Source organism: Curcuma longa, chromosome 14, assembly GCF_044706935.1.
Source record: "Curcuma longa cultivar G26 ecotype Majalengka, Jawa Barat chromosome 14, ITB_CL_G26_1.1, whole genome shotgun sequence".
NCBI classification, from domain to species: domain Eukaryota; kingdom Viridiplantae; phylum Streptophyta; class Magnoliopsida; order Zingiberales; family Zingiberaceae; genus Curcuma; species Curcuma longa.
Genome location: NC_133874.1, coordinates 661,305 through 686,625, shown reverse-complemented (window position 1 = coordinate 686,625; position 25,321 = coordinate 661,305). Strand labels below are relative to the sequence as shown.

The following is a 25,321-nucleotide window of genomic DNA, read 5'->3' as shown; positions in this document are numbered from 1 at the left end:
GATGTCCTTGATTCTTGCATGCAGCCCGCTTGCCGACTCTCCTTCTAGCATTTTTATATTATATAATTTATTGATTAATAAATCACGCTTACTTACTTTGGTGTCGGAGGTGCCTTCGTGAAGTTCGATTAGCTTGTTCCACAGCTCTTTGGCACTGCTGATCGGGCCAACTCGGTTCAGTTCTTCTTTGGTTAAACCGCATTGGAGCGTCTGGGTGGCCTTTGCGTCTGCCTCAATTTTCTTCATCGTGGCGGTATCCCAGAGCTCGCAGGAGAGTGGTTTTCCATCATTGCCAGTTGGGATTGTGAATCCCGTCTGGATGATGATCCACATCTCTACTTGTGTTTTCAGGTGACATTCCATCCTGGTTTTCCAGTATGGAAAGTCGTCACCGGAAAACAGCGGTGGTCGTGCGGTGCTCGAGCCTTCTTGTTGGGCCATTGATATATGCACACAAGAAAACAAGAGAAAAAGAATTCCAAGACTTGGTCTTGGATTAGTAGTGCGGGAAAAAATAAGCGAAAAGAAAAAAAAAAATTGAAAAAGCGTCTTGAATCAGTGGTTGCACTGTTTTCAAGAACCCCCGCTCTGATACCAATTGTAGGATCGGAAACACGCTAGAGGGGGGGTGAATAGCGTGTTTGAACGCTTTTCGATTTTCGTAGAAAACTCGAGTGCGAAAGCGGAAGCAAACAAAGTAATTAATACCGAAACGAAATGCAGTAAAGTAAAGAACACAATTTGTTTTTACTTGGTTCACAGCGCAACGCTGCTACTCCAAGGCCCACGGTCCTTGACCGTTTACGTTGGGCAATCCACTAACTCACTTGCCCCTGTCCGGCAGCAAGTGTATCGAAAAATTCAAGTACAGAAATCGATTACAATATGATATGAATTTAAGTACAATCGTTACCAAACTTTCGCTCCCCGGACGTTGAATTCGGCGTTTTCGGTGTTAAGGACAGTTGCTTGAGGCAGGCACAGCACCGACGTCGAAGTTGGAAGGCTCGGGAATCACGGGAACGGAGTTTGGAAGCGTTTGCGTTGAATGCTCTGGCTGCTGCTCGCGGAGGCCTTATATAGCCGGCCTGGGTCGACTCAGATCGCCATCTGGGTCGACTCCAGCTGATGTGGCAGATAAAACTTTATCAGCTTCGTCGCTTATCCCTCCTGAGTCGACTCTGATCCGGTTCTGGGTCGACTCCAGTCGCGGTGGCGGCAGCGGCGATAACTTTTTGACCTGGGTCGACTCAGAAGCTCATCTGGGTCGACTCCAGTCGCGTTGGCGAAGACTTTGACGCGCTGACTTCCGGAATTGTGCTGATTCGGCTGGAGTCGACTCCAGAGCCCATCTGGGTCGACTCCAGACCCGAAAAACTGAGTTTTTCGTCCGGAGTTAGCTTTCGTCGAGCTTTTCTTTCCTGCACAACAAGTTAGCTCAAATATAACATTTAAAGGAGTAAGTCGGTTCACCGAACCAACTTCGAGTCTTAACTTCGGATCTCCGGTGAGACCCTGGGTTAGACCGGCGCCTACTGTTCCTCGTAGGAACGCGTCCTCACCCACTCCCCTCGGGAGAATTTACCTGATGCCAACCAAGTCCTCCTGACCCGTTGGACTTTTGCTCGGCTCTGTCGTTGCCCCCCAGGACTTGAACGCAACTGATCCTCCTGATCAGTCCATTCTTCTCTGCAACTTGGTCCTCCTGACCAAGTCCAGTTCATCTGCAACTTGGCCCTCCTGACCAAGTCCAGACTTGTGCCTGGTGCACTTTGACTCTGCCAAGTCTTCATGCCTAGCCGCACTAGGACTTAACCTGTTTTCTGCATACTCAATTCAGCCTGGTTAGTCAAACCACATACTTAACTTGATCCTAGTTCCATAATCAAAACTCAGGTTTGATCTGCTAGTGCTTCCTGCACTAACATAATTAACATGTGTAGGTACTAATGAAAAGTCCTACTGATCACAGGTATCAACATGATGATAACATAACTGAAATAGAGACAGTAATCATAAACATGGATAACAATGATCTCAAGCATCAGAGGTATAAACAGAACTGATAATAAGGTCAAAGAAATACGATCAAGCATGTGATAAACATGAGTATCGAAAGCATCTAATCTATATCAAGTATAAGAGCATGATAAGTAACCTAATCACTAGACATGAAAGGAAGCATGCACTAAAATAAGAAAGGAACTGTATTGACTAAATACAGTAGACTATCCACCTGTAACCGCACGTCGACAACGAAAGAACCTCCAAAAATATATCCTCGTATCGTATCGAAGTCCCCAAAATCAATCAAGGACCTGCAAACATAATATCACATCCTAAATACCAGAATGTATCAAATAAACCCTAAGTTATATTTTAAGGGTTAGTTTAATTCCATCTTGTTAACCTAACTCGGGTTAAATTAATCTAACCTTTAGGTTGATATTAACATGGCTTAACTAATCAATCAATTAATTGTATTAATCGAATCGATCAATACAACTAACCTCATGTCTAATCAAACCTAAGCTAATCAATCAACCTTAGGTTAGACTAATCCTATCTTTAGGTTGATACTAACAGGGATTAATTAATTAATTAATCAATTAATGTCATTAATCAATTAATATAATTAATTCCCTATTTAATCAATCCTAAATTAACCCACGTTAGATTTAATAGGCATAACCTAATCAACCGTTTGCTACTAATCAACCAACTTAAACCCAATAGAACGGTGGATTAAATTAACAGATCAACCAATAACAAATCAATCACAATGATCCTCAACCCTTAATAAACTTATTCATCACATTCCACCACAAAATTCCTATTGGACAGGGATAAACCAAAGGCAAGGTAAAAATCTCACCTCTAATAGCAGTAGATGCCTTAGATTCGTGGTCTCCTACTTCCCCTTCTTCTTCTTGCCGAAGCCCTAGCAAAACTCCAATCAGAATCAAACACCTTAACTCCCTGCAGAATGCAAACCAATCCAACATCACCCACTAATTCCATGGTTTAATACCTATAACCAAGTTAAAATCAACAAGAAAAGCCGGAAACTAGGTTTCCCTTACCTCTCGGCTCCATCTTCACCACACCGCCACCATTTCCTCTTCCGAATCAAAATCTCAACCAGATTAACTCTTCTCAATGAGCTGTGGGAGAAAGAAACAATCAAGATCTAGACTCAAGAAACCCTAGAGATTTCAAGATCGGCTTATCGTTCCTCTTCTCTTCTTCTTCTTCACGGCGAGACCGAAACCCAACAGCCGCTGCACAACCGGCCAATTCCCGAATCGAGCTCCTGATTCAAGATCCGAAATCAAGAAACCCTAGATCTAAGCTCGAGAAACCTAGATTCAAGATTTCCAGCTTACTTACCGAATCTCTCCTTCTCCGCTTCACCACCGCCAATCGCCACCGAGAAGAGACGCAACCGCTCCGAGTGATGCTAGCTCCGGTCACCGGCGTCCTCCAGCTCCGATTTGGCACCGGCGGTGAAGAAGGCGACCACGCGAGCGTCGGAGGCGAAGGAGCAGAAGCTGTCGCGCGCGATCGGGAGAAAAACAGAGGAAGTTGCGGCTTTAAACCGAGATAGCGATTTGGGTTGCTACTGTAGCATTCTTAAAGGGTGGTTTTTATTCTTGCCTTAACGGGTTAAGCTCCAATACCCAATAACCTTTAACCCTATAACCCTAAAGGGTTAATTAGATTAAATCAAGTTAATTGGGCTTTCTATTTTGGGCTGGTTACTTGGCTTTAGGATTGGTTTGATTAATCCTCTTTAACTCTTCCAATAACCCCCAATCTATTACCAATTAAATTAGGTTTTAATTAAATTTAATTGGCTTATTTAAGCTTTCAAAACTTAGGGTTTAATTAATTTTAATTAACCCCAAAATTAGGTTTATTTACAAATAAACCCCTACCACTAGGGATATTTATGAATAAATCCCTAGAAGTTCTGGTATTTTACAATAAGAGTTTGAAGTATCTGTTCACTCAGAAGGAGTTGAACCTCAGATAGAGACGTTGGATGGAGTATCTGAAGGATTATGATTATACCATTAACTATCACCCAGGGAGAGTTAATGTGGTAGTTGATGCATTAAGCCAAAAATCTCATGGGATTCTGACTAGTCAGTGGGTGATAGTTACTAATCTGGTCCGACAGTTTGTTGAGTTGGGATTGGTGGAGCTTGGCCAGACTCAGCGAGGAGTGTTGATATCTATGATGGCGCAGTCACCTATAGTAGAGAAGATCAAATCGGCACAGGCTAGCGATTAGCATATTCAATTTATCTGCAATAGGGTGGACTCCGGACAGCAGTTGGGGTTTTCTTGTGACGATGATGGGATACTTCAATTCCGAGGAAGACTTTGTGTTCCAAAGCAGTACCCGATTGAGGAGTTATTGCAGGAGGCACACCATTCTAGATTTACGATACATCCTGATGGTACTCGTATGTATCGAAATCTGAAACGCTCTTATTGGTGGAACGACATGAAGAGAGGTATCGCAAAATTTATTGTGAGATGTTTAGTGTGTCAGTAGGTGAAGGTTGAACACCAGAGATCAGCTGGGTTACTTCAGGAGATATCAGTACCTGAGTAGAAGTGGAAACATATCACAATGGATTTTGTTACTGGTTTACCCAGAACCCGGAAGGGGTATGATGCGATTTGGATAATCGTTGATTGGTTAACCAAATCCGCTCATTTTCTTTCGATACGTCAGACTGATTCGCTGGATCGTTTGGCGGATTTGTATTGTAGAGAGATCATTAGATTACATGGGGTACCTATGAATATTATTTTGGATAGAGATCCACATTTTACCTCATAGTTCTGGCAGAGTCTGCAGTAGGCACTGGGTACCTAGATTTGTATTAGTTCGGCGTTCCATCCATAGATAGATGGTCAGTTGGAGCGTACTATTCAAACCCTTAAGGATTTACTGAGAGCTTGTGTTATGGATTTCGGTGGCAAGTGGGAGGATCATTTGCATCTGATTGAGTTCGTGTATAATAACAGCTATCATCCTACTATTCAGATAGCTCCGTTTGAGGTTTTGTATGGTACACCTTGTCGATCTCCAGTGTTATGAGAGGAGGTTGGCGAGAGGCAACTGTTGGGTTCGCAGGGTATTCAGCAAGATGCTGAGCTTGTACACGTTATCAAAGACGTATGTTAGATGCTCAGTATCGACAGAAGAGTTATGCGGATCAAAGACGGAGGCCTTTGGAGTTTTCTATGGGGACCATGTGTTTTTACGTGTATCACCCACAAAAGAAGGAAAGAGGTTCTGTTTGAGGGGGAAGTTGGCTCCGCGCTACATTGGACCATTTGAGATATTGGAGTAGATTGGCAAGGTGGCATACTGCCTGGCATTACTGTCGACACTTGCTGGTGTTCATAACGTATTTCATGTTTCCATGCTGCAGAAATACATACCTCATCCTACTCATATGCCAAAGGAAGTACCTATTCATCTTCAATCGGACGCGCCTTATGAGGAGATTCCAGTGTGGATTCTTATCATAAGGAGCAGCAGTTGCAGAACAAAACCATTCGAGTTGTAAAAGTCGGATGACAGCACCATATAGATGAGGAGGCCACTTGGGAGCTGGAGAATGCTATCCGGCCTCGACACCCTCATCTTTTTACTTAAGGTATGATTTTAATTACTATGATATTTCTGCACTGTAGTATGAAAATAGTAAATTTGGGGACCAAAGTTTTGTTAGTAGGGGAGAATGTAAGATACGAGAAATTTTAGGATTAAATGAGATAAATAAACTTTACCTCTAATAATTGTCATTAAGGGCTAAATCATTTATGGGTTTGGGCTCAAACTTAACCCAATTAAGCCAGCTCAAATATAACCCCATTAAAGCCTAATTAAAGTCCCAATTAATAGCCCATAGGGTTAATGGATCGGGTCGGGTTAAACTCAAAACCCGTTAAGAAATCCTTAAAACAGTGATTGCAATCGCGATCACTGTTCTTCCCCTCGCGCGCGACTTCTCTATTCTTTTTCCCTTCCCCGATCGCGCGATCGCGTCATCTGTAGCCAGTGCCGATGTCAAGGTGAACCGCCAGCGATCAAGAGCTTCGGCCATCGGGCTTGTTCTCACCGGGGGGCTAGAACCGGTCAGGTAGCGGCGATCGGCGCAAAGCGACGAAGGAGCTCAGAGTTGAAGGATTGATCAGTAAGAACTCGAATTCTTATTTTCGTTAAGATTTCTTGGATCTTTGGGTTCTTCGGATTCCTAAATTTGGATTGGGATCACAAATCAATTTGAAGATCGATCTGTGGGATTGGTGGCGATTCTTAATCGAATGAAGAAACAAATCAGAGCTTGATTTAGAGCACGACCGGGTCTATCTAGTGTAAGTGCTCTTGATCTGGTTAGTTCTTGTTCAATAACAAGTTTGATAGATTGTTTTGGGATTTCTGAGTGATTTTGATTTCAGTTGGGTTTACTATTCTATTCGATTAGGTTCTATCAGATTGGTTTGTGGTTACTGGGATTGATCAGATTTCATGGATGGGTTGAGATCCCAATTTTGTTAAGTTTAGCTTGATTTCAGTTTGGCTTTCATGGTTGGTCTTTCTCTGTTGGATGTCGAGAATGGTGATTGGGATTTCTTGTTTTGGTCTTATTCTGTTGCTGTTGAAAATCTGTGGAGATTGGAATTGTTCTATTGGGTGGATTATGGTTATATTATGGAATTTGTTGGTTAAGTAGGGCATGAGTTCTAATTAATTTGAATTAAATTGATTTACGTGATTAATTGGGAATGAAATTAACTTGTGTTTACTTAAGATGAGTTGGATTGGGATCAGATTAGCTTGGATCCGGTTGTAACCAATGAGATTATGGATTTAATTGGTTTGATTAGGTTAGATGGATTTTGATGTAACAATTGGATTATGGATCCAATTGAATTATAGTTTTAATTGAATTATGATTAGGTTAGTTTTAGGTAAAAGTAAATATATTGTTATATTTAGTAGTGTTGTATTTTATAAATTTTAGGACCTTGATTGTTGATCTTGCTATATATACGGAGGTTTATATTTTTAAGGGTTCTTATTGATGAAATTTAGCTTTGGTATTAACTTCAAAACTTGTTACAAAATAGAGTAGTGGTATATTTATATTAGGTGGTTATGATTCCCCTATTTCCATCATGGTGATCGTGGCTGTATGGCCTGTACGCATCCAGTCGATGTGCTGGCCTTGACACCGGCGAGGGGTGGTACTCGGAGAGTATAGGAGTGATACTCAGGGATGAGTATTAAAGGACAGACATTGACCCTAGGATGCACGTAGCTATAGATGGCTACCTACTATTGGGCCACCAGGCTACTTTATTGTAGGGTTGGATGCATGACCGTTAGATGTCGGACACCCTCAGTCTCATATAGACACATGAGTACTGGAGCGAGTGTAGGCAGTTGCATTATGCATATGCTTGCATCATGTGCATGATATATATGTATTGGACCGTACGTATACTGCATTTGGATGTATACTTGGTTGACTCTTGATTGATGCATCATGTGTGATATTGTCATTCATACGGATCATTGCATTTTATGAGATCCTTTTTGGTATATATACTACCTGCAGAGTTATTATTGATCACATGTTAATTCCTGTTATTCGTTATATATCTGTGCTCTTGATTATATACTTTGATCATGCATTGTCTTTTCTGATTATTCACTGAGTATCCTGTACTCACCCTTTAGACCCTGAGATTTTCTCTGTCTTCCCAAATATCAAGTAGGAGATTACAGCTGATGTCGAGGAGATTTTGTCAGTTATGTCATCTCACAGTAGAAGATACTTCTTATGTTTTTGTGTGTGGATGTATTAGTTATAAAGTTGTGGAACTTTTTGTTTTGCCTTCTTTACTTTCGAGTTTATGATTTGTATCGGTATTTTTGAGACTTTAGTATGTTCCTTTTTGTGGTGCTTATCCATATTTTATAGTCGTATCCATTTATGTTTCCGCATGCGTAATTTTTGATTTTGTAAACTTTTCGAGTTTATTCGTTGGTGGTTGTGTAGATTTATATTTACATTGTTATGCATACGTAGGATGTGTGAGTAGTCAAGTTGGTCACATTTCTATTGTTTAGTTGTACATAAATCCATATTATGTAGTATGGATAGACCATGTGAGCCTTTATATATACATTTATTCAAGAAAATTGTCATTGTTACTAGGGAGATGCTGTCGAAATTTTTCACACGACCGTCTTTCGGGACGTGACACAATCAATATTCACCCCCTCCCTCTATTGATCCACAACAATCCTACACACAATATAAGAAAGGTAATAAAATTGATATGAGTCAACTACGAGTAAGTTAAAACAAGTTCAAACCTCAATATTAAGTCATGTAAAGTTAGCAAGTAAGAATAAACTAAATTCAAATTAAGTTAACGACTAAGAATTAAGTAACTTTGAAGCAAAAAGTGAGCAATCAAATAAGTAAGTCAAAGCTACTCAAACATAGTCATCAAATAGTAGTCAAGACTAGCACAGCTAATCAAATCAAATTAATATCTAAAATTTATTTGATTATGCATAAGTTGAATCTTCTCCTAAGGTTACTAAATTTAGCTTCTATTAAAGACTTGGTAAAGATATAATCTATATTGGACTTAGATTCAACGTACTTAAGTGTAATATCATCATTTGTTATATGATATCTAACAAATGATGTTTAAATTCTATGTGTTTAGTCTTAGAATGATGCATAAGATTTTTAATTAAATTAATTAAATTAATATTATCAATTAATACTTAGACTTTTTTATAGTTAAATCCATAGTTTTTTAATGTGTGTATCATTCATAATAATAGTTGAACTACGCATCCACCCATCCATAGTATTTGATTTTAGCAGTGAATAAAACAACACAATATATTAAATGTTGAATGCTAATGATAGAGAAAAGAAAAAAAAATCGGTACGTATTGGAGGAATAAAGGAGAATCAAATGCGCCTTTTTAGAAAAATAAAATTTCAATACGTCTTTTAAATATTCTCAAATTTAAAATGCACCATGTGAGAATTTACCAAATTAATTTTATTTTTTATAGTAGCGTGCGAAGTTATTTATTGCCACGAGAAAGATAACTTGCGGCTATAGATATACTCGTAGCCCTGATATTCCATTAGCTAACAACAACAAATTTGCTAAAGTTTGTTTTTTTTTCTTTTCTTTTTAATTTTTTTAATTTTTTCAATCTGTTTTTAACGTAAATAAAGCATAAATTAAATAAATGAGGTGTGGCCGTAACCCGCCCGCGTATATCGAATTTATGGCAGCCCGATTTTGAGTCGACTCGGTTGCGACGGACGGATCGAACCGTTATAATGTCAATTCCACGTTTGAAAGTTAGCACTTCGCCGACGAAGCCTTTTCTCCGCACGCATCTCCTCTCCCGTCTCCTGGTCGCCGTCTGGTCTTGCCCTAGATATCACTACGGAAGAGAGAACCACCGACTCCAGTCACCGGCAGCCTAGATCGGCCTTCTCTCCGATGAGGTACATTTTAAGCCTTCCTATTTCTTTCTTTTCTCCAGTTACTGTACCGTTTCTTGAAATCAACACGCCTCATTTCCCGCGTCTGCCTTCTTCAAGCACCTCCTCCTATCGCCTTCAGTCACCTCCTTTCAATTTCCTTGCTTGTGCTTCTTCCTCTCTGCTATGAACGTTGAAGAGCGCAAGAAGCTAACGATCGGAGAAGGAAGATATTGTCTCGGTGAACAAGGCAAACGAACCCGGCCAGTAGGTCTGGATAGATCTGAAAGAAACTTCGGAAGAGCACGTTACTAGGAAATTTTAGCCGACACAGTCGCGACCCAAGCGATGCCCGCGCCACCCTCCTCCGGATGAACCCACCGGTTAGGGTTTCCATCGGGAGGCACGCGGCTCGTTAACAACCTGTGTTTGCGGTCTCTAGCAGATCACCTCATACTGGACTGGCTCCTTCTCCATTCTTGTAGGTTGCGGTCCAGCTCCAATGGATTCACGCCAGATTCGCTAATCTTGCCGGTTCTTCAGAAAAAGGACGACAGCATGGGCAGAGAGAATCCATCAGCCTCGCACCTGATGCTCGTGGACTCCATCCTTGCCCAGGGGGCTTTCTTCCTTTTCTCCTTGCCTTCTCCAATTGCATACTTCTTTTAGCGAATCCTGACTTATTATGTTTGTTGGTTTGCTTCATCCATTCTATTATTTCCATATTAATCTTAAAATTTACATGTTTGATTTAGGAAACTGCTTTGCTAAACTTCCTTTTTTTTACAATCCTCTCTTTCTAGCGCTAATTTTCATTTGGGGGTATATTGGTACCAAAGAGTTCATAATTAGCTTATAATTCTTCTCAACATGAGGAAATCTATTCAGACCTCCATGTTGCATGTTCTGATTAACTGGGCTTTCTAATTGTTATTAGCTTTTATATTATAATTTGTTCTGTATACTGTCATTGATGTCAATTGCTAATGGAGCTAAGCACTTTCATACTCAGAAGTGCAAAGATCAGTTGTTCTGCAGATACATTATGACCCTTAATGGAGCTAACACAATTGTACTGTTTTGGTGATGAGATACACACTAGGTTGTGCTTCCCACTATATATATTCTTCTTCTTAGTTTGGTTTTTTTTCTTAATGTTTAATGCATCATTTTGACTATAAACAAACTAAATGTTCCTTAAAAGCTTGGTACATGGTTGAATCCTGTACATGTTCATTTGGAACAATAAATGAACATGCTAATTGTTTACTAGTCTTGGATACCAAAACAAACGAAATATGAACGTAAGTAAACTCATCAGCGTTCATGAACAATAATCAAGATCATTTAAAAGTTTCTTTAGTGTTCAATGTCATTTGATACTTGATATTTTTATGTGGTGTAAAGTAAATTATGAATTTGAAGATGTATTAGCTTGTACAATATATAAGTAAAAACGTGTATTGCATAAAGGATTAAAGATGAAAGATTATTGATTCATTGTAGCACATTGCATATATGTGTTGATTATTTTTTTATCAAATTTGTTATGCACATTGTAGCATCAATTTATATTTCTTAAATTCATAAATAAGTTTAAAAGTGGGTTATGAAAGCTTAAGTTTGTTTAAAAGTATTTATACTTAGTCTCTTCATTCATTTGAGTTCTAGCATAATTATGAACCTCTGCTTGATTTTAATTGAGAGATGCGAATGTTCAATCTCAAAAACTATCGGTATCAATCTAAAGCATGAACCTTTGAGCATGGTTGAACTTGGGCTCAACACAAACTCATCAATATTTTTGTCATGAGCAAGCTTCAGCGTTGTTGAGCCTTACTCATCTCATCTTGTTTATGAGCCCATATACAACATCCTAAGTAATCTATGATGTTCTTGATAACATAGGAAGAAAAGTCAAATTGCAATATTGTTTATAGTAGAAGCAAGTAAGGTAAGAGTGTACATTTTACGCTTGAATACTGGCAATCAACTTGTCCATTTAAACTGGGTAATATATATGTTAAATACTACATGAATATGTACAGACTAATGGTTGCCTTATTTTTCATTAAGGGATTTTTTTTTTCCTGTGACACTGCTTCTTTTCTTATATAACTCAACAAGCTTAATACAATGCTATACCCTGTTTAACAATTCTGAAATGTCACAATGAGGCTTGTCTGACCAATCAGTAATTTGAATTTGGAACTGGTAAGAGGAATTTTAACTATCAAGTAATGTCAAATATTTTTCATGATTCTGTATCCCCTCTAACAGAAAGCTTTAATATTTTAATCACAACTTTATGCCTTATGTTAGTTGACTGACTATCTATCTAACTTGTGTGCAGCTACTATTTTTTGCTAGCTCTATAGTCTTCACTTGCAGTTTCTACTTTTCTTTTTTATTTATCAGGAAGTTTGTTTGTGCAATCTTCCAGAAATTTAAGTAATTCAACTCCTGATTGTTTTTTTTAAAGGGCTTAGTCGCATCAGTTTTAATTGAAATTGCAATACTTGAATTTCATGTGATAGGGCAGTAAAGATGTACGATCAAATGACACCATCTAGGAGAGAGATTCAATAGACAGTCTCCTACTTTTATTTCAATTATAATGCTAAATTCAAATGCTAGAATTATGTTCATGTATGTGTCAAGATTTAAGCAAACTATGCACTTAGAACTTTAGGATCCTATGTATCCTTTGTGACAACTTAAAACAAAATAACTAACAACACTTTAACACAAGGTAATAGAGCTAGACTTAACAATTCATGGAAATCTCGACAAAATTTATGGAATTTCCACTTAAGCATGAAATTTTAGAGGATGAAACTTTGAATTGTGGATCAACTCTCTACAATAATACAATATGTAAAGAAAAAACCTTACACCTCATCTTGTGAGATGGAAATTAACCCTAGGTGCGATGGGAACATAACTGAGAGAGCTTGCGATGAGAGGATGAAATCTTGAATAAGTCTTCTAAAAGGCCTCTTGACAATCTCACTTTAACAATGACGAAGAAAAGCTGGATGATTTTTCATGCAAGTCTTTGCCAGAAAAATTATGAGGCTTTAAAATGAAGCCAGATGGTTATATATATGTGTGTATATATAGATTTTGCTTTGTGGGGTTATGTTTTTCGTTTTTGGTCGACCATCAAAACCTTACCTTTGGACGACCAAAAACTTGCCATAAATGGCTGTTGGAAGCCAACATTCAAAATCTTGGTTGACTTTCAAGCCTTTGATCACCTTGGACAATATAGGCCGACCTAACTTAACATTTTGTAAATTAAGTTGTATAGTGGGTAATCTTTGGTTGACCAACACAAAATTTAGTCACCTAAACCTTGACTACTAGTGATAGATTCTTTAAAAGGTTCATAGATTGCCTTAATGAGCTGTTTGGTTGCCACTCTTTAAAGGTGTTAAAAGGTGTTCTCAAGCTCTTTGCATAAGTTGGTCTGACACTTTGATTAAAAGTTGTGAAAACAGTGTTGAATATTCAAATAACACATTTGTTGTAGTTATTATGTTACACTGGTGGGGCATACAATGGGTTTGTTTTGTTAACCTCAAGGATTCATATCCGGCTCTGGTTGATTTCGACCATGGGCCGATTTGCAGTTTTCAGGCAACTATCTTGTTTGCCTTAACAACTTTGGTTTGGTCAGAATGTGGGTCGCAGATATTGGTAAGCTCATAGTGCAGTTTGATACTGTACAGTGCTGTGAAGTGGATAGATGGTTGCCATTTAATGGGGTTGCATCTTTTGAAAAGACAAATTTAAGTGATGTTGACCATGGTACCAATGCCATAAATATTAGAGCTTTCAGAAATTGGTGGTGACTTCACACTCATTGCATCTAGCCATAGTCGATGTGCATGGGGTAGTTTATTTAGTTTATGCTGGTGACTATATCTCAGAAAAGCATCATAAGCCTAAACAATTGACACCTCATTCTGAGCACTCTGATCTTTGGCTTGTTGTCTGGTTGGAAGGTTGCTGGTTATTTTGTAGGTGCTCAACAGTCATTTATTGGTCTATCTGGATGCCCCGGAATTTTCTGATTCAATTGTGCTAGGTTAATATTTTGGAAGTACAGATCAGGTTAATCTTAAGCAAAGAGTAAGATTCAAAAAATAGTTTGTAGGTGAAGAAAAGCAATCACATACTTTTCAAAGTGGTTTTGGTGGTACTAGTTTACCAGTAAATGATTGTAGAATTGGTAATTGTGGATCCAAAAACTCTGTTCCTATGCGAAGAATTATTTTACCTTTAGACAGAGTAAATGATGACTGTATATGCCTTTCACCCTTTGGTTTTGCTAGGGTTGTCAAATGTTGCAATATGAAGGAACAGAAGGGGCACAGAGTTGTCCACACTGACATCCACATGAATTGTTTGGTACTTGACGAAAGAGACTTCTATTCACATGGGAAATTCAGAAGGTGCTCTTCTGTTATAAATCACTTGGTTGTCTTTTTCAGGGGTTCTTGTATCTGGTTACTTCACATGGCCTTTCTGTTGTTCTCCCTTCAGTTTCAATTGCATTGTTCCCCTATATAGCAACTAGATATTCACCACCATGTGATTTTGCTAGTTGCAACTTTGATAGTAGAAGTATACTGGCGACATGCAAACCTAATGAATTGTTGAGGCCTTGGCAAATTGCAGTTTTAGATAGAGTTTTAATATTTGATGGGCCTAGAGAAGCTCAACATGTCTGTTTGGAGAATGGTAAGTACTACTAGCTATGTACTTGATATTTTTTGTTTTTAATCAAATATTAGTATTCCATGTTGGTCTTCACACCCACATTGGTTTGCTTACTCACAAATTATGAATCTTAAAATGATACTTTTATCCTTTTTTAGCTTCCGGAGTATCTACTGTTAGAGTTCCTAGCCAGCAATTTACTAGCACACTGGGACAAGTTTGATATTATTTAAGGAGTTGTTACAAATGGATTACTTCTAGATACTGTTTCTGTGACAACTATAAAAACTCATACTACGTAAGCTGCTATAATGGGTTTATTTCCTTTTCTCCATAACACATTGATCGTTAAACTTCACTTGGGTTTGCTGGTGTGCAAAAACTATTTTTTTCTTCGCTATGCTCTTTATATATAGCTATCTGTCTTTGGTTATTAATTTATTCCTATGGATTTCCTAATAATTGGTCTTGCAGCTCCTTGTTGTAGCCTTTCTAACAATTGATTACTAATGACAGGATGGGACCTCAGAGAGGCTTGTTTTTGTCAGATGTAGTTGGCTCTGCAGCACTTAAAATATGATGTAATACAACAGTAAGGTTCTATTTTAGTTCTCTTTTCCCCTAAATACAAGCTAAGTTGGTTATATTGGTACGGTAAAAGTTTCATTAAATTGCATATACCAATGATTTTTTTGTTTTGTGAAAGATTTTGCAATAATGATTTCCCTACATCTAATAATTTTCACAGTTTATAGTTTAATGGTGCACTGTCAAATGATTCTGTTGTTACTCTATCAAATGATTCTCTGTTCATTATCCATGAATGCTATTAATAACTATTTTTGTAAATGTTTTAGTTTTGTCTAACTTCAGTTCTTAAAGCACGTTTCTGGAGCTACATGAGTGTTAGTAGTGTTTAGTTTTTTATCCTTCCTCATGTGGTATGTATCCCTGTACTTTGAAGGGCGAGTTCAAGATTGATCCTCTACTACTTGAGAGCAAGAATAAAATGTCCCCATCAAAGTTCCAAGAAGATTTAAATATTACTAGCGGCAAGAAAAATCCCAATATAAAGGCTACAAGAATATTTTGGTTATTAAATAAATAATAGCGATGATATCTTTAGTCAGAAAGTGTTGGAACCATACCTGTATTAGAGTCAAAATCTTTTGTTATAAATTTCAGAGTCATGCTAGTTTCTTAACTATAATTTTTCTAGCTCCTAAGTTTCTAGGCTTCCTAGTTTGCTTAACCTATTTAGTTAGCCTATAGAAGGGGACTTGTATCGCACTTTTTGGAATAATGAATGGTATTCTAGAAAAGTAAAGATTTCAGCTTATCGTGTAATTGCCAATCTAAGTGTGTTTGTTTGGAGAACCCTAGGTGCCATTGCCTAGAACCACTCCAACAAAAGAATAAGGCTATCCAATCAAGTCAACATGTATACTGGAACTGATATTATGATATAATATTTCTTGCACCCTGTTACCTATCACCATGAGAAGTGGCTTATCATCATCATGATCGCCGGTATAACTAACTAATCTAGAGAGCAAACATCCTACTCATTTCTGTTCTGATCAAAGCTAAATGCCATCTTATGTATATGACAACACTGATTGAACTAGGACAAGTAGGACAAGTGAATGAGCTTCAGTATTTAGTGATAAGATAGGATGAACTCTTCCCCTAAGCGTTTCTTGCTTAACTGGTTTTTAGACATGTGAAAAACATTCAATATTTCTTTCTGCAATGTTAGTAAAGTGACCCTTCAAACTATAGAAACTAGTTATCCCAATAGTTGATATATTATATAAAAATGACCAAATCAATCTCTCTTCTCCTTTTGCTTTGTTTTTTATGTCAAGCGCCATTCTTCCTCTTCCTTTTTAAAGCTAGGATCACTTTACCTTTGAAGAAGATCATGCATTAGTTGGTATTAGAGCAGGGCGACATTGTGCCAGCAAGAATAGGGAGAACTTTCACAAGAAGAGTGACTTTCATTAAAAGAGCTATGTTACTATTGAAGCTTGTTGAAGAGATAGGAAGACGGAACAAACTTTGACAGCCTTTGAGTCTCCAATGTGATATAGCAAATAAATCAAGAGGGGACATCATCTGGAGTTCCATTAAACTCGGAAGGTTAAATTTGAGTGGTAACAAGAATATTAATACAATTCACCAAGAAGCATGAGCCAAGAGCTAACTTACTATTGTAAGCTCCTCATCATTTTGATGTCAAGATACCTTATCTAAATAAATTTTGTTCTCAAAATGCTAATAGATACATCACATGGAAGGTGAAAGTTGATGTTCTAGAGTTTGATGGAAGACATCTGAAAAGAGCTATTGATTAGTTATTTGTAATCGAAGAATATTTTGATTGGTATCACATGGCATATGGAAGTCTAGTTTGATTTAACAAAGTTGGAAAATTTGAAGGACTCTTAAAAGTGCGGTTGAAGCTTGAAAGGTATTGAAGGCTATATTAGAAAGTTGGGGAAGGCACATTTTCTACATGACAAGATATGAAAGCAAAGCTTAAGGAGAAACCTATACCACCAAATTGAAGTTTGAATATGCGAACAACTTGTCACTCTTAGACACAAAGCAATAAAATATATGCAAAAATTTAATAACATCAAAACTTGAAGCCATGTTGTGGAAGATCTTTACCTCTCTTTCGTTTTAACTGAGGCCGAACTCTTTATGCAATCTAATGCAACACTAACTGTAGAATCGTTAGGATGTGCTAAGGGGGGGGGGGGGGGGTGAATAGCGCGTTCTTGATTTTTGTTCGTTCGTTCTATTACAGAGACTTAATAACGGAATTAGTAAACAATGCAAGGACACGCGGATTTACTTGGTTCCTAATCCTCCAGGATTAGTACATCTAAGACCTATGTACAAGAAGCGCCCATCCACTAGTGGTCTCCTTTCTGGACCTTTGTCCGGAGATGGAGAAACTCATCTTACAATCCAATCAATAATAAATGAAAACACAAATGTAATACTTAAGAAAAGAATAAATTAAATGCGTGTAATAGCCGATTTGAAAATCTTGAGCGCCACACACTTCTCTTGGAACTTCTCTGGTTGAACGAGCCTGGCTCTATTCGCGTTCAGTAGCACCACATCATAAAGAGTATGGTGTAGAGAAGTTGTTCTTTGGTGCTTCACACTAAAACCTCTTATATAGAACCTTCAGCGCGCTTGGATTCTTATCCGGGCACCTGGATAAGATTCGATCCGATCCGATTTCTTCGATTTTTATCGGGATCGATTCTTCTGGATCCGGGCATCTAGAACCTCTCCGGGCGCCAGGAGATTGAGGTGTTCCGACCACTAAAACTTTGGCACCTTATCTGCCTCGCTGGCCCGCTCGATTGACGTCCGGTCGTCTAGAACCAATCCGGGTGCCTAGATCATCAAGTGGTCTGGAGTAACATCTGAGCGTCCGGATCCATTGAACTTGGGTTTGACCTAAGTTGATCTCAGACTTGATTCGACAACTTCTGTTTGTTCCTTTTATGCTTCCTCTATTTTGCTTCCATCTTTTGGTCCTTGCAAGATCAGCATACAAATAAACAAACAACCTAAACCTATCTGTAGTCCGCCTGACCTACTAGGCTTATCTAACTCTTACCTTGTAGGTCTAATCTACTAGCTTACCCATGCTTACCTTCCCGTTAGAATTAGTTATTTCCATAGGTAGAGATTTTCCATCTGCCAAACATCCTATTTGGACTTTCCCTTGCCTAACCTCTAGTTAGGACTAGTTACTTCCATAGGTAGACTTCTCATTTGTCAAACATTCGGTCACCCTTGGTCTATTTGGACTTTCCCTTGCCCAACCTCTAATTAGGACTTCCTTGTCCAATCCTCCAGATCAAGACTTCCTTGTCTAGTCCTCCAAACCAGGTCTTCCTTGCCTAATCCTCCAGATCAGGACTTTCTTTGCCTAACCTCCGACTAGGATTTTCCCTGCTTAGTCTCCAACTAGGACTTTCCTTACCTAGTCTCAACTAGGACTTCTCCTTGCCTGGTCTAATTGACTAGGACTTCTCGCTAGTCTTCTAGTCAAATTGATTTAACTAGACTTTACTCACATCTAAATATTAGGTAATGTTTGGATCAACCCTTAGTCAAACAGACTAAACTTAGGTGTGCTGTCAAACATCGAAACTCTAGGGGCAGATTAGTGCTTTTTGCATCAATAATCTCTCCTTTTTTGATGTTTGATAATTTCTTAAGTTAATTTAGGTCAGGGTTTAACAATCTGGGAGAATTCTAGATTTTTAACTTAAGTGCGTTTCTTTCCTTTTATCACATATAAACAAGATTTTTAATTTTGCACCAACAATAAAGATTTTTTTATGGTCATAACTTAGTTTGGACAATTTTTGAAAGACTATAGTAGATGTTAAAAAGATTTTAAAATACTTTTTAAAAGAAATTTTTATCATAAGTTTTGAATAGATTTTCAAAATAAGTTTTCAATGAATTTACCAATTTTTCAAAGGATTTTTAAATGAGTTTTTCAAAGATTTTCAAAATAACTTTGAATATATGTTTTTTGAAAGAATTTTTCAAACATAAATTTTGAAATCAGATATTTTAAAATAAAAGAATTTTGAAAATTATTTATTATTATTTTAAATCAGAGTCTTCCCTTTTACTTGACACGTCCTTAGGGTTCTTTGTTAATCACAAAGCAACCTCCCTATGTGTCTGAGGTACTGACACTTCCTTAGGGCTCCTTGTTACCCATAAGGCAAATTCTCTAAGTGTCTTTGAGGGTAATCCAAGTCAATAGAGCAAATAACTTATGATTTTTCAAAACGTTTAAAAATAGGATTTTTAATTGAACTAAGTTTGGACGACTCCTCTATCTGACACTCTCTTATGGCTCCTTGTTCACTACAAGACAATCTCCCTATGTGTATTAAGGGATATTCTAAGTCAAAAAAACAATGTTCAAAATATTTTATAAAACATGAGTTTAGAAAAATATATTTTAAATTTTTTTTAAAAAAAGGTCTATTGAAAATCAAGTCTTTCAAGAATACTCTCCCTCTCAACTAGACACTCTCTTAGGTTCTGCATATGTGCTATAGGGTTCTAGACCTAGTATTGACATAAAGGTTTTGCGTTTAAGTGTTGATCAATCTATTTTCAAAAATTTATATTTTTGAAAACCATAATATAAGTACTCACAACAATAATGAATTTTAAATAATTATCAAATTTTTGAAAATAATTTTTAGAATATAATTTAATATATTTGAAAATATTTTTTAAAATTTTATACTTTAATAGTCTTTAACATTTCACCTATTCCAAGTGCCTCAGTACATGACATACAAGGGTAGCCTTAAGGGTGTTGTGAGATGATTTATAAATTTTATCTTTATTAATTTTAAGTTATGTTCTATTGAATGTTTGACTTTTTATTAGATTTATGTTTAATCGTCAGTTGATTAAGTTCATATTTCAAAAATTGATTTTTAGGTCGTGGCGAGGCAGAGACCTTTTTGGTTATCGGAACAACGATTACTTCTTTAGATAAAACTTTTTAAAGAAATTATAATCTTAATCAACTTCTTAAAAATTTTGGTCTAACTAGTTTAAGATGTGACGAGGTAGCTTCAGTTAGGTCAACTTAGTTCAACAGATCAAGCAAGGTACTTCTTACCCACTTGACTACCTAGATTACGTTTTTCTAACTTAGTTCAACAGATCTAGCCTCACCTTGGTACTATATTGGCAAGTGTCAACCAATCATTTATCCTTAATTGACCATTCTAGATTATACAGTAACATGATGATATGTCATCTGTGTATAAAATAAGACATGCATGTACATGGCGGTTATGCATGAGTCAAACAAGTCAAATAATTTTTAATTTCTAATAATGTATTAAAATTTTGATTTGATATATTTCGTGTGGATCCGCGAATGTGCCAATCCACTTTGACACAATTTGAATTTGTTTCATTAGGTAATATTTTAAGTTAATTTTATAATAATGAATATTTTATTATAATTAGGTTTATGACTTTTAGTTATGTTTGTTTAAATTATTATTAATTTATTTTTGAATTTTGAATATGTTTTGAATTTTAAATTTGAATTTTGAATTTAGTTTGAATTTTAAATTTGAATTGAATTTTGAATTTGTTTTGATTTTTTAAATTTGAATTGAATTTTGATTTTGAATTTTTAATTTATTTTGAATTTTTAAGAGGATTTAATTATAGATTTAATTAAGTTATGTTTCATAATTAAATGGAACTTGATGATAATTAATTTTATTTTTTAAATTTGAGTTTGTAAAATTTAAATTTGACTTGTTAACATTTATAAATTTATCTTCTTGAATTTTAGGATTTAATTTTGAATTTTATAAATTAATTTTAAATTTTTTAAATTATTCATTATTTCATAATTACATGATACACGATTATAGTTAATTTTATTATTTAATTTTTAATTTATAATATTTAAATTTGAATAATTATTTTTAAAGTTTGAAAGTTTAATGTAAGAATTTTTAAGATTTAATTTTGAATTGTTCATAAGTAAATTATTAATTTTAGTATTTATTTTGCTTAATTTAATTTTATCTTATTATTAGGATTATTTTGATTATTTAATTTTGAGTTATTTTTAAAATTAAATTATTCGATTTATCTGGATAATGATCAATTTTATTTTGTTTGATTGATTTTTATTAATTTTTAAATTTATTAAATTAATTAAATTTGAATTATTAAATTTATCATTATCTTGATTAAATAAGTTAAAAAATTAATTTAATTTTTTATTTATTTAAAATAAATCTAGAGTAATTAAATTTGAATTATTAATCATTGAATTTGTTAAATTTGAATTAGTTAAATTATTATTTAATTTGAATTTATTTCAATTAAATGAATTTTCACTATTGATAAGTTTTATATTTGAATTTTTTAAATTATTTAATTTTTTTATTTAATAAAATGTCAGATTTATTTAATTTTTTAAATTTGTTAATTTTATATTTTCTGAATTATTTGAATTAGTCTAGATAGATAATTTTGAATTTGTCAAATTATTTAAGTTTGAATTATTTAAATTTGAATTAGTCAAATTAACTAAATTTTCTAAATTATTTAGAGTTGAATTTTTTAAATTAATTAAATTTTCTATGGTTTCAGAAAAATTAATTAAAATTTCTAAATTACATAGAGTTGAATTTTTTAAATTAACTAAAATTTCTAAATTATTTAAAAAATTAACTCTAGCATGTAAAATTTTAGAGGTATTTTCGTAATTAATCATACTTATCAGAATTGCATCTAAAATTTTGATTTTTTCTCCGCTGTCTTCCTCTCTGTGTATCGATTCTTATAGTGTTTGCGTTTCTAGCACTTGAAGCATCTGATATGCTCTTTGTTCCTTGCTTCTTGTCCGTCGGTGGTGTACTCCGAGTCTTACGAGTAAGACACTAGTTTTTGTAGTGTCCTCTCTCCCTACACTTAAAATATATTATATGAATTTTAAAATGAGCATTAAAAATTTTACCTCGTTCCTCCATCTTTGCCATCTTGCTCCCGTGGCGGTTAGTCCTTATCGAGAGCATGCCTACTCTGATACCAATTTTATGATCATTAGGATGCACTAGTGGGGGGTGAATAACGTGTTCTTCGTTTTTGTTCGTTTGTTCTATCACAGAGACTTAGCAGCGAAATTAGTAAACAATGAAGGACACGCGGATTACTTGGTTCCTAACCCCCAGGATTAGTACATCCAAGGCCTATGTACGGGAGACATCCGTCTACTAGTGGTCTCCTTTCCAGATTTTTGTCCGGAAGCGTAGAAATCCATCTTACAGTCCAATCAATAATAAATGAAAATACAAATGTAAGATTTAAGAAAAGAATAAACCAAACATGTGTAATAGCTGATCCGGAAGTCCTGAGCACTATACACTCCTGTTGGAACTTCCCCGGTTGCACGAGCTTGACTCCGTTCGCATTTAGTAACACTGCAAGATGAAGAGTATGGCATAGAGAAGTTGCTCTTTGGTGTTTCACATTGAGGCCTTTTATATATATCCTTCCGAGCGCCTGAATTTTTATGTGGGCGCCTGGATAAGATTCGATCTGATCTGATTTCTTTAGTTTTTATTGGGGTCGTTGCTTCTAGATCTAGGAGCCTGGAACCGCTCCGGGTACCTGGAGGTTGAGGTATCCCGACCACTGGGACTCTATCACCTTATCTGCCTCGCTAGCTCGCTCGGTTGACGTCCGATCGCCTGGAACCAATCCGGGCGCTTGGAACTAATGTGGGCGCCTGGACCGTCTGGTCGCTTGGAGTAACATTTGAGCACTTGGATCCAGTCAACTCGGGTTTGACCTGAGCTGACACTAGGTTTGGTTCTACTGCTTCTGTTTGCTCCTTTTATGTTTCCTTCATCTTGCTTCCAGCTTTTGGTCTCTGCAAGATTAATCTACAAACTAACAAGCAACCTAAATCTATTTGTAATCCGTCTGACTTACTAAGCTTACCTAAGGCTTACCTTATAGGTCTAACCTACTAGCTTACCTGTGCGTAACTTCCCGTTAGAATTAGTTATTTCCATAGGTAGACTTCCCATCTGCCAAACATCCTATTTGGACTTTTCTTTGCTTAACTTCTAGTTAGGACTAGTCATTTCCATAGGTAGACTTTTCACCTGTTAAATATTCGGTCATCCTTGACTTGTTTGGACTTTCTCTTACTCAACCTCTAGTCAGGACTTCTTTGCTCAATCTTCCAGATCAGGACTTCTCTGTCTAGTCTTCCAAACTAGATCTTCCTTAGCCAATCCTCTAGATCAGGACTTCCTCTGCCTAGCCTTCAATTAGGACTTTTCTTGCCTAGTCTCCAACTAGAACTTTCCCTGTCTAGCCTCAGCTAGGACTTTTCTTTGCCTGATTTAACTGACTAGGACTTCTCGCTAGCTTCTGTCGAACATCGAAACTCTAAGGACAGATTAATGCTCATTGTATTAACAATCTCTCTTTTTTTTGATATTTGATAATTTCTTAGAGCATCTGCAACGCTCGTGGCGTTATAACGCCTTTAACCAGTGGTCGATTGGGTCCACTAACACGTGGTTGAGTGGTGGTCGACCAGTGGTCGATCACCACGGTGGTCGACCACCACTCACACTATGCAGCCTCTACGAACGCGTTAACATTAAAAAAATAAAAATAAAAAGCACGGGCCCACCTATTAACGCGTTCAGAACTCTGAACGCGTTCAATACCTCACTCCTCTCTCACTCCTCCCTCACTCTTCCACGTCCTTCCTTCGCTCCTCCACGTCTGCTATTAACGCCCGATTAACAGCGCGTTGCGGATGCTCTTAAGTTAATTTAGGTCAGGATTTAACAATATAGGAGAATTCTAGATTTTTAATTTAAGTGCCCTTCTTTCCTTTTTTTCACACATCAAAAAGTTTTTTAATTTTGCACCAACAATAAAGGTTTTTTTATGATCATAACTTAGTCTGGACAATTCTTGGAAAACTATAATAAATGTCAAAAATATTTTAAAATACTTGTTTAAAGAAATTTTCAATATAAGTTTTGAATAGATTTTTAAAATAAGTTTTCAAAGAATTTATCAATTCTTCAAAGGATTTTCAAATGAGTTTTTCAAAGATTTTTAAAATAATTTTAAATATATATTTTTTGAAAGAATTTTTCAAACATAAGTTTTGAAATCAGATATTTTAAAATAAATAAATTTTGAAAATTATTTATTATTTTTTTAAATTAGAGTTTTCCCCTTTACCTGACACGCCTTTAGAGCTATTTGTTAACTACAAAGCAACTTCCCTATGTGTCTTAGAGTTTGACCTAAATTAAAAGAATGATTCTAAAATACTTTTGAAACATGATTTTAAAATAGTTTTCAAAGATTTTTCAATTATCAAAAATAATTTTTGAAATAGTTTTGCTTCATTGATTTTGGACCTCCCTCTCCATCTGACACCTTCTTAGGGTTTAGGGTTTAAGGGCACGTTTGGTTGAGGGTTATCTTTAATAACCTTGGTTATCTATCCAAGGTTATCAATGTTTGGTTCAGGTTATCAACGATTCCTGAGTAATACGGTATTACTGCCACGTCAACAAAATGAGTTATAACCCCGGAATCTGATAACCTTGGCAGGGTAAGGTTTTTTCATAATTCCGAGGTTAATAATAAATTTATCTCAAAGATACCCTTCAATATTTATCATTTAAGATAAAAATATCCTTATATGTGTATCAAATATCAAACTACCATAAATCTATTTTAGCCGACTCTCGAATCGCGTCATTTCCAAATCGCAATTCCAAAACCTTAGTGGATCCTTTGTCTCTGTTCTCCGCTGCATCGGACGAAGGGAAACCCGCGGCAGCTTGCACGAATTTCCGACGTTCGGGATTAAGACGAGGCAAGGCGAAACTGGGAAACGCAGGCGTCGTGGGAAAAAGGAGGGTTTCACCGAGAGGACCGAGGTTGGGCCTGGGGATAAGGGAAGAGGCAGGATCGGCAAGGCGGAGGCGGTGACCACCGGGAGGAGTTGGCCGGCGGCAGAGTGGGAGGGGAGGCGGCGGAGCGGTGATTACATCTCTACTGATGCGTGTGTATTTCAAGGGAAAGGTGAAAGCATAATTGAGCCCTAATAATGGCTAGATAATTTTTTGATTACATCTCAACGGTTCCATCTTTCATGAATAATATACCCGTGACAATTATTTCTTTGGTTTAGTTTTTAGAATAGAATGAGTATAACTTATTTGATTGAATATATATTAAAATTTTATTTTTAAATTTAATTTATTTAAAAAATTAAATATTAAATTTATTTAATTATAAAAATGTCTAGAATTAAATCAAGGGTAATATAGTAAATGTTAAACTAAGGTATACACTAAAACCTCTAACCAAATAAGTTTTTATTATATTATTTAGAATTGAACCAAACAACATAGGTTATGTCTTATTCCTTATAA

General features: G+C 36.2%; 1 protein-coding gene across 3 annotated transcripts in view; it reads left to right on the top strand.

The window, feature by feature from the left end:
- The first annotated feature begins 9,352 nt into the window (after nucleotides 1-9,352).
- The window catches only part of LOC141845071 (uncharacterized), a 53,305-nt gene continuing 37,336 nt past the window's right edge, over nucleotides 9,353-25,321 (top strand). The window contains exons 1-4 of one of the 3 annotated variants that reach the window (XM_074733106.1): nucleotides 9,353-9,584; nucleotides 13,901-13,976; nucleotides 14,060-14,309; nucleotides 14,805-14,885. In XM_074733106.1, the coding sequence (XP_074589207.1) occupies nucleotides 9,580-9,584; nucleotides 13,901-13,976; nucleotides 14,060-14,309; nucleotides 14,805-14,842 (369 nt within the window). In that variant the 5' untranslated portion in view covers nucleotides 9,353-9,579 and the 3' untranslated portion in view covers nucleotides 14,843-14,885. Of the gene's footprint in view, nucleotides 9,585-11,163; nucleotides 14,310-14,804; nucleotides 14,886-25,321 lie in introns of those variants that run through there. The other 2 variants (XR_012603215.1, XR_012603214.1) reach the window with 2 other exon arrangements.